The sequence below is a fragment of the Varanus komodoensis genome, unplaced genomic scaffold (assembly GCF_004798865.1).
Source record: "Varanus komodoensis strain SLA01 unplaced genomic scaffold, ASM479886v1 scaffold30, whole genome shotgun sequence".
Classification (NCBI taxonomy): domain Eukaryota; kingdom Metazoa; phylum Chordata; class Lepidosauria; order Squamata; family Varanidae; genus Varanus; species Varanus komodoensis.
In genome coordinates, this window is record NW_025335762.1 from 12889652 (window position 1) to 12899632 (window position 9981).

Consider the following 9981-nt stretch of genomic DNA (forward strand, 5'->3'; position numbering starts at 1 on the left):
CTCTCCCAGCCCCCAGCAAATGCATGGGTGTGAAAGCTGGACAGTGAAGCAAGCTAACTGGAAGGAAAATGATGTATTTGAAAGACGGTGCTGGAGAAGAGCTTTGTGAATATCCAGGACTGACAAAAAGATGACGAACAAGCAGGTCCTAGATCTAATCAAGCCAGAACTTGCCCTGGAAGCAAAGATGATGCAACTGGGGCTGTCATGCTTCCGGCGTAGCATGAGAAGGCAGAATTCCTGGAGAAGAGCATCGTTCTAGGGAATCTTGAAGGAAGGAGAAGAGGGATGTGAGATGGATTGATTCCAGAGCCACAGCCCTGAGGGGGGCTGTGGTGGCAGGGCAGGGTTACAGTAGTCAGAGGCAGCCTAAGAGCAGATAACGGCAACCAGCACTGCTATTCGTGATGGGAAAACAGCACTCGGGCAGCCTGCGGCTTGAACGAGGCTTTCGAAGGGCACAAGCAAAATTGGCAGGCTGCTCCATTAACTCCCACAATCCCTCTTTAAACCAGTCTGATATGGTATCCGCTTTATAGGCTCTGGGCGCAAAGTTTCCACAGGATAACACCAGGGTCCATTGAGGAATGCTGAGTTTCAAGATCAGTGCCCAACGAACATTGGAAGCTGCCTGTCAGAGCATTGATCCCTCTGTCCCAGTACTGCCATCTCAGACGGCGGCCACTCTCTTGGGTTTCAGGCAGGCTCCTGTTCTAGCTCTGCTCTCTGAGCGGTCAGGGACTGGACTAAAGATCCTCTGCAGGCAGAACAGTTGCTCCCTCGCTGACCTGCAGACCCTTCTATACTGCCAACATGAGCAATCATTTTCAGAGCCCAGCTCAGGACTAGTCAGGTGCTGACCAGGAACAAGAGATAAAGCTTGAGCCCAAGAAAAAGCATCCTTCATAGCCAAGATCCTCTGCCACATGGAAGGGACCTCATTATGAAAATTAGACGAAAAAGCTTAAAGGATTCAGATACATATTTGCTTGAGAGAACATGCCTTAAACTCTCCCCTGTCCCTGCAGCCATGCGGGAAAATGGACACAGTGTGCTTCAGCACAGCATCAAAAGTGCCCCCGGGACAGTTTCCTATGCTGGTAGCCTTCAGTGTTGGCCAAGTCAACAGCATTTCTTCCTGCCACAGTTCTGGGGAGACAATGGTTGCATTCAGCTTCATAAATGTATGCTTGTCAGGTTTGCATATAGGTTGACTATAACTATAACTAGGTGGAATTACTAGGTGCATGGAATGTGCCACACTAGCCGTGGCCGCATCCTCTGGTTCCAGAGTGTTTGTGATGGTGGGAACCAGTGGGATCGCGAAGCCAGTACTTGCAGGGGTGCAGGGCCTGCTGTTTTGCATCAGCGGGGATTCTAACATCACCTGCCATCCCCACCCCAGAATTCCTTGTTTCTTCTGAACATGGCTGCATGAATTTACCCACCAACATTATATTGTGCTTCCTTGTAATGGAAGGTATTTGAGGGTCACTTGGTCATGAATGGGACATTCACTTTACAAAACAGCTTCTCCCAGTGGAGATAAAACTGCTAGAACTGGTTTGTTGATATGGATCAACACAGCTGCTTTCATGTCTGGATGCTTTTGTGAGCGGGTGGTTATCAGGACTGCCATGATGTGCAGCCAACTGGTGGGAATATGCCCAAGTCTTATTGCATGCCTAGCTAACTAGAGATACGTGAGAAATTCCTTAGATGCCCATTTTAATGAGGACTTACTAAGTTCACATTTCCTGAACCTGCATAGAAAGCTGAACATGATTATACAGCAATATTCAGGCTCCTTGGAATGTTACAAGCAGTTCTCATGTAGCATTTGTGTGTTTGGGAAACTGCATTAGAATGCATGCATGGACACAGAAACAAAAACAAATTTCAAGCAGAAAAATGTAAACTATCACGCAGACTTCTGAAAAATCAGAACCTGGTGCAGAAAAAGGATGGGGCAAACATAATGTTGGGAAATGGGAAACCGAGCGGAATCAGATTTGACAGAATTGTCCACTTCTGCTTGTCACAAACCCTAGAGAATTGCTGCCAGTCAGTGTTGGAAATACTGAGCTGCATATAGGTATAGTCTGACTCAGTGACTGCATTCAAACAACATGATAACCCACACTCAGGGATTGAGTATGGGCTGTCGCTGCACTGTGATCATGTTGTCTGACCCCAGCTGAAATAACAAGCCATGGTGAACAACCCACAGCTCATAACTAACCAACCATGGGTTGTTCATGGTTAATCAGTCATAGCTTATCGCTGCAACTGTTTCAGACAATACAATGCTTCACATTTCAACCACAACTATGGATCAGTGGCAACCTGCACTCAACACTCAACCCAACCAGCTGGCATAAGGCAGCATCCTGCGGTCCTATGACCTCAGCAGTGTGGCTGAATGAACTGTGGTGCAGCTCCTTCGTAGCAATGCTGCCCTGCTCTCAAGCGGTGTCTGAACAGGGGCAGAGAAATACAGTAACAAACAAACCGAGGGGAAATTTTCAGAACCATTACACAATCGCTGTTAAAAATGTGAGATTTCTTGTTTTCTTGTTTTGCTTCCTAAAGCTCTCTGCATAGCCTGCTGGTCAAATGGAAATTCTGCCTCTAGCTGAGGAGGTGGAATTCCAGGTCAGACACAATGGCAGGTGATCATATTTCCTATGGCTAGTTTGTCAAGAACATTTGACCCATTCTGCCCATCCGACTCCTTATAAAAGTCGACCAGCTTAGGTGGCTTTCATCGGACAAGCAGCAGAGATGGATTCCCAAGCTAACTGTAAGGTCAGCACAGCATCAGACCCTGCGGTAAGTGGAGTCCATTTGTTTGACTGGTTAAAATTATTTGGATGAAAATTGTCTTTGGAAGGTGCAAGGAAACCCATTTTGATAGAACCATAATAGCTGATCTTGAAAGGTGTGTTTACAGAAGAGGCTCTTGACAAAACCACATTTTACATCTCTCTCTCTCTCTCTTTCTATGCTGCCCATTAACCCAAATGATTCTCCGCTTTCAGTAAAGGCACAATGAAATATTCCATGCATTTGAAAGTATTAGCACACACATGTTTTTCAGATGGAAAAGCTTGCTTAGAGAGAGTTTGTTGTGTGTTTTAAGTGTATTTACTATGAGAAAAGATCCATTCACCTAGTTACTTTATGATGATTCTTTCATTGATGTCATTTGTGGGGAGAGGGATAGATGGCAAAAGAAGCTCAGGGTTTCCATAGACAGAGGGGGTTTGGCACTACCAGAAGGCATTTTCTGGCTATTTATTCTGCACTTAACATCTTGTCCATGGCTGGGGAGGGGGTCAGGGGCAAAACAGACGACACAGGACAGCTATGAGTTGAAGATGATGTCATCTGCATCGTATGTAAACATTCCATGAACGAGACTATGACAAACGTCTCGTGTGGAAACACCCACCATCTTGAACAAAAACATCAGTGTCATTACTGAAAAGGAGCCATGTAATGGCCCCTAACTAACTAAGAGGAGGCGGATAGAGTAAGACTTCAAAGCAGGGGGATCCTGCAGTGAAAATACTCACATTGCAGGAGGGCTCTGGCATGTTCTAGAGGGGGCACAGAACTTAAGGGCATCATGCCAGGCATGGTTAGATCGAAAAAAATCCTACAGATTCCTGTATAGCCCAGCTAGTAGTTGCGGCCGGCTGGAGAATGGAGTCATCCGGATATACAGTGCAGAGTGGGAGGAGAGTGCAGACAATCTCCACCTCCCAGGACATGCTGCTTTCGTTTTAGCTAGACGACGTCTGAGGACAGTAAGGCTGCCCTCTAGCTTTGTGCCAGATACTGGATTTGTAAGCGAGGAGAGCAGAATCTTATGCTTCCCTGCTGAGCCGCAGCTTTTCTCCCCAGATCTACAGGTTTATACCTCAAGTGCCTAAGGACAGGAAGCACATGATCCTTATCTCCACAGTGCTGGTGCTTCTGGCCACGGTCATCATCGGGGCCATTCTCATCGGTGTGTACATTACACAGGAGCACACCGAAAGGGTGAGTAGAACGGCGGCCCAGAGGAAGCTAGTGGCATTCATCCACTGAGGCAGCTCCAGATACAGGGCAGAAAGTACCGTCCTAAATCAGGGCTTGCCCGGCCACAGGCTCACCAGGGGTTTGCAGGGGCCACTTGCGGAACCACCATTTTCCATCTGCCACGGTGGCACCCGTGTAGCCTCACGCCTACGTCTCCTTGTGTTCCCCCACCCTATTTTAAACCACAACTCCCAACATTCCTAAAATCCGCCCATATATTTGCTCACACATGGGAGGTATTATCCCAAACTTCCAGGTTGGGGGAAGTTGCTCTGCGGCATTGTGGGAAATCGGAAACAGTGACTTGCACACCTGGCCACTCGCTGCAGGTGCGTGGAGGGACAGGACAGGTGCCGCTGTGCCCAGTGGGAACGTGAAGGTGCTGGCTGATGATTCTGGGCCTCAGTAAGAACCAGCCAGATGAATCCAAAGGTCCACCCACTCCAATATTCCAGCTCCAACCATGGACAGTTCAGTGTGCTGCTCGAGCTCATAAGCAGCCTCTGCCCTTGCTATTTGTCCCAGCGCCTGCCTCTGAATAGGGGTGGGGTTTCCCTGTAGCCACAGCGTTTATAAAGTGCTTCTGAAGGTTTGAAGTACTTCACCTACATGTTTGACAATTCTAGCAGCAAAACCTGTAAGACAAGACCCTGTTATCCAGGGCCAGTTCCAGGTTTTCAGGATGCCATGGGAAAGTCAGCCCCAATGCAGCCCCTCCCTTACAAGCCCACCTTTTTACCAGTGTTTCAATGCCCCTCTTCCTCCTTTTCCTCATCAGTGCTTCCACCTGCCTGCTAGTGAAACAGGCAGCACGGGCGAACAAGATCTATACATCTTCTCTGCTGTCATTATGCCGTCTCTTGTTTCGATGCTTCCCTTAATTCCCCTAAAGGACTGAGTCGAAGTCACTGCTCAGGTGGCTACAGCGGGACAAGGACACGCCCAATGCACCCCTCTTGTGCCTTGTCTCCTCTGCAGGTGATTAAAATGATCAGCCACGGAGACAGCGGTGCAGTGGTGGAGCAAACTGTGATGCTGAACAACCAGGGAGGGGTGGCTGCTTTTCGGGTCAAGAGCAACAGAACCTCAGCCACTGTTGTCTATGACTACAAGAACGTAAGTCCGCAAATGTTCAGGCGAGCCTCCGCCTTTGTTTGCAGTATCTTGTGAGCCTCAGTCTTCACTCCAAAACAAAAACCTAAAGCTCCCAGAGTATCTTATAAAGAGTAATAGTAGGACGATGCTTGTCCTGAGGCTTATGGTCTAAAAGATATGAGAGAAAAGCAAAGGAGATTGGGCAGGAGGAGCAGGCACAAGAAGCAGGCTCAGATGCCATATTTTAGCTTGCAAAGACATCTTACCCCTCAGGGGGCAGCACTGAGCATCCTTCGAATTCATCCCTGGAGGACCTTCTGCAACATAATGAGGACCTTGAGGCTGCTCCCCACCTTTTTCATGTCCGTTGGCACAAATCACATTCCATTAACCAGGCATGGGAGAGATTAGGCTCTCAAGTGCTCTTTTAGGCAGTTGAAATGTGTTCAGTGCGCACAGGAAACCTATGGGATTTGTGAGAGTTGTCCAGTGGTTGCAACACCATAAGTAGAATCACTGCAAGGCCACCATAAACAGTAGAAGAGGATTGACAGTAATTTCCCCTTGTTCACTCTTATTTCGAAATCAACTGACATTCCCAGAGTGCTTCCATACAAAGCTTGTATCAGGTATTTACCTGCCTTACCTACAGGATTTTATTCTGGGCTGGAGGCAAGGAGAGATGATGTTGTCTTCTCTTTCTGATCTTTCCACTGTTTTCCATCATCGCTTCTGCCTCTGCTCTTTCCACAAACAATCCGTTGAGGAGGAAAAGACAGAAGAGTTCTATAGTATTTTTGATCGGTTGTGCTAGGAAGAGCAATGCATCAACCAAAAGAAGAAGAACCACCAAACACTACTAATTTGTTCCAAAACCTTCTGTGCATCCCGCTTTGCTCCTAGCGTCTCATTGGCTTCCGAATTCATGGCAGAAGACAGTGTTTTGTGGTGGCAATGGATTCAGTGGAGGTGCCAAGCTTAAATGAGATCACCCAAGGAATTGAACACTTCGATCAACAGGTGAGAAAAGCTGGGAAGTGATTCAACATTAGCGGCTCTCCCAGCACCAGGCACTCAATGTCCGGGACCTCCCTCCAGGTGTACTCCAAGGGAAGTTCAGAGGGCTGCATGAAGGGAATGGGCCTTCTTAACACCAGCCGTCAACTATGATCTCTCCATCACGGCCTGGTGCCACCCTTTGGCACCTCTGTGCCAGAGCATTTCAAGCCATACAAGGATATTTACAGTCCTAAGTGAACTGTGCTCCCCAGGTGCTTTATAGGCTTGCCCTATATCACATCCTAGTCCCAGGAAATGCTCCTTTACACCCTTGGAATGGACTGAGCTTTGACTTCATGGGAGGTTAAAGGCCTGTGTGGAAAGCACTAGCACAGGACCAGGTTTGGGAAGAATCCCAGTATTGCTTTTGGGGGTGGGGGCAGAGTAAAGGTCTGTATGATGAATAAGCTGAGAATACACAAAGAGAGACAGCATGGTCAAGGCATGTTTGGAAGCAGCAAACCTGCAGGTACCTAACCTGAAAAGCTTTCCAGGACTCATAAAGGTGGTTCAGGAAATACCACCTTGCCTCAGGAAACCAAATGCATTTCCTGAGCAAACATTCCTTCTTGGCTTTCCCCTTCCAGGCATGGGATGGGTTGGAACCCAACTGCTACAGTTCACTTACAGTCCAGTTAAGGGCACAGTCCTATTATGCATGTGCAGATAGGGAAACGTTCTGGTAGTTGTCGGATATTTGCCATCTCAACATGCAAAAGTTTCTCCTTAAGGTCCCTCGGGTCCTCCTTACCCTTCACTGGAAAGAATGCAGCAGTGCCAAGGAAGAAAGACTCACAAAGTGCATGTTAAGATAGCTTTGTAAATAAGCCCATTTACAAGCCAGCAACTAAGATGAAGCCTGCTAAGAGGCTGGTAACCATATTTCCATACTGCATGAAGAGGAGGCTATAGATTGATGATGTGTCTGTAATGGAAATACAGAGTCTAGCCTCTTAGTAGGCTTGGAAGAGAACAGTTCTTCCAACCAGGCTGACGGAGAGGAGAGAGTTCCCTCTCCTGCAGTTATCCTAGTCATGGAGGGAGAGCCAAGGCAACATAGAAATCAGGCTGGGATGCAGAGGACGGACAGCGGGATCGGTCCCTCTTCCACCAGCCTGCTCACTCACCTGCACTGAACTGATATGGCTGCCAGGTACGTGGCTGAATACAAGGTGATGCTAAGAGGTAGTTCCACCTGGAGAATGAGCCAGCAGCAGTCAGCATACTAACTACTTGCTCCAACCTGGTCATCAAGTCAAGTGCTAAAGAGGGTTTCGGCCAATGGAAGATCCACTGGCAAAAAGCAATGCACAATAGAGAAATTCACCTGGAAGGAATAAGCCTGTTGACAGCATCCCATCTGGCTAAAAATGCTGCTATTTGCCTAACCTCATTTTTGTTGAGTGCTCTTTACTCGTTCGGGTGTTTATCTGCATAAGCAAAGCATGGTGTTGGTCTCAGGCGGCCATCCCACATTTTTTTTTTATTTGGGAGGAGATCGTGCCCTCTGTATCTGCAGACCTAATGACTGTTTCCTTGCCGGCATATCCTGCTCTCCTACAAAATGTTTCATTTTGTGAGCTTTGAACAATGGGGCAGCTGTCCCTCCCCACCTGGAATGCCCCCTTGTTGCTGTTCTCTTGTTTTTCTTACAAGTTATTCCGGGTGTTATGTAGCTGTTTGCTGACATTGGAATGAAATGCGGACTGCTTACAAAAACATCTTGATTTGGCTTCATAAAGATCTCAGGAGACGACAGCTTGGCCTACAGCTTCAAGCAGGGAGAACTGGCTGACGAGACCACACTAGGATTCACAGTGAATATCCTTTGTAGCAACCATCCTACATACTGGGCGGAGGTAAAATACTGCTACCTGCCTTTGAAGGCTACATTCGTGGGAATATGCGCCAAAGAACCTGTAGTTCTGGGGTAGGAAGAAGGTGGAATGAGACGTATTAGAGACCCAGTGTGGCGTATGGGTTAGAAGGAAGGACCTGGACTTGGGAGATCTAGATTCTAGCCCCTCCTTGCCCATGAAGCTCACTGGGCGACTTTGATGCTGCTGCTGGTACTGGGGAACAAGAACTGGTTCTGTGTGGAAGAACTTGTGCATTCAGTTCAGGTACTGATCACGAGTCCCCAGGCTGAAGATGTACACCGACGTATGCCATGAGCTAGTGTTTTATTCTTGGTTCCAGTGGGTGGGATGCAGGGTTCTAGGAAGAGCCCAACCCAAAGCAAAGCAGATCTCTGTGTTTGACATCTGCTCCTCTACTGGCATATATAGCGTGGTGGACTGGACTGGATTAACTGTGCCTTCACCTCTTAATCCCAGGATAGAATTAGCTTGGGTTATTTTGGTGCTTTATGGTCCAGCTCAGCTGGGCAGGCAGGGCATGCCAGGAACTGTGATCCAGCACATCTGGAAGGCAACAGATTGGGGAAGACTATTCTAGGAATAAGCGGCACGCCTTCTTTGAAGGTGCAGCTGCTTGTTGGTCCACCTGACAACCTCACACAACTGCCCTGGGGCTCTTTTGCCAGGTCTATGTACCCAGGCGTGCTCTAACCTTACATTTGGTCCATACAATAGGTTGTGTTTGTGAGAAGTGGAAAGCAAATCCTTGGTCCAGTAATTGTCCCCCACCCTTCTTCTTTTCCAGAAAAAGCACAAAGAGCAACGAGGAGGACTGCTCCCCTGTCTGGGGCTCTTGATTCTCAGAATCTGCTTCATGCTTTAATGCCACTCACATCTTATCAGTGCTGTTCCAACGCTCCTGCGATGAGATATATGTCTGGGGCTGCACTTTCTGTCACATTAATCCTTGCTGCAGAACATCACTGTCACCCTCAAAGAGTGTGGGTGATGAATAACAAGGGCTGTGTTTGCATGTTGCAGTAAGCCACAGTGGGTTGGTTGTTGCCTGAAGTCACACAGAGCCATTTCGGTCCTGAAGCAAACAATGCCATGAGCTAACACGACAACTCTGCTGCGCTTCCCATATGAGCCGCCTTCTTTATGAGCCAGTGTGCTGGACTGGGGCTTGAGTCCCCACACAGCCAGGAGGCACACTGCGTGACTTCAGGCCACTCACTGTCAGCCTAACCTACCTCACAGGGTTGTTGTTATGAGGACAAAATGGAACGGAGGAGGACTCTGTAAGCTGATTTGAGTTTCTTGCAGGAGATTTTAAGAAAGCAGGCTACAAATGCAACATAGTAATAATAATGTGAAAACATTTCTATGGAGGCCCTACTTTGGGTATCTCAGCCACCTGACTGAAAACCTGGAGAGCTGCTGCCAGCCTCCTTCCCCAAGCCAGTGTGTCCTCCAGATGTTTGGAACTCCAGTTCCCATCAGCACCAGCCAGCTGGCCAATGGTAGGGATTCTGGGAAGAGGAGTTTGAGCCATTGGAAAGGGACCAGTGGGAGGAGACACTTGGATCTAGATAGACCAGTGCCTCTGACTCTCCATCGGGCAGCTCCACCTCCAGAACAGCCTCCGCGGAGAGGTGCTGTTAGCTGCCATTCATGGTTGCCATCTGCCCAGACGGCTGAAGAAAGGCTTTTATTCTCCCAGCATGGTTTTAGCTCTTCTGCTTACTAAAGCAGGTTACAGCAATTTTAATTTGATCGCTCAACTGGAGATGGATATTTTCTTTCACAAGCAGGTGTTTGTGTCCCTTGTTTGTGTGTTTCCTTCCCTAAATAGAATGCAAGGCATAATAGCACCTGCACA

At 48.0% G+C, this 9981-nt stretch overlaps 1 protein-coding gene across 1 annotated transcript; it reads left to right on the forward strand.

The window, feature by feature from the left end:
- The first annotated feature begins 2665 nt into the window (after window positions 1-2665).
- Window positions 2666-9565, forward strand: LOC123027059 (pulmonary surfactant-associated protein C-like). Its single transcript, XM_044437401.1, has 6 exons — window positions 2666-2672; window positions 3857-4047; window positions 5065-5202; window positions 6085-6201; window positions 7983-8099; window positions 8905-9565. Exons 1-6 carry the CDS (start codon window positions 2666-2668, stop codon window positions 8980-8982), a joined length of 648 nt encoding a protein of 215 aa, XP_044293336.1. The 3' UTR covers window positions 8983-9565.
- Window positions 9566-9981: the final 416 nt, after the last annotated feature.

Bases quoted from the DNA above. Each gene is read 5' to 3' on its own strand.
- LOC123027059 (XM_044437401.1), top strand. The intron at 4,048-5,064 runs GTGAGTAGAACG...TCTCCTCTGCAG, and splicing joins CACAGGAGCACACCGAAAGG to GTGATTAAAATGATCAGCCA. The intron at 8,100-8,904 runs GTAAAATACTGC...CTTCTTTTCCAG, and splicing joins ATCCTACATACTGGGCGGAG to AAAAAGCACAAAGAGCAACG.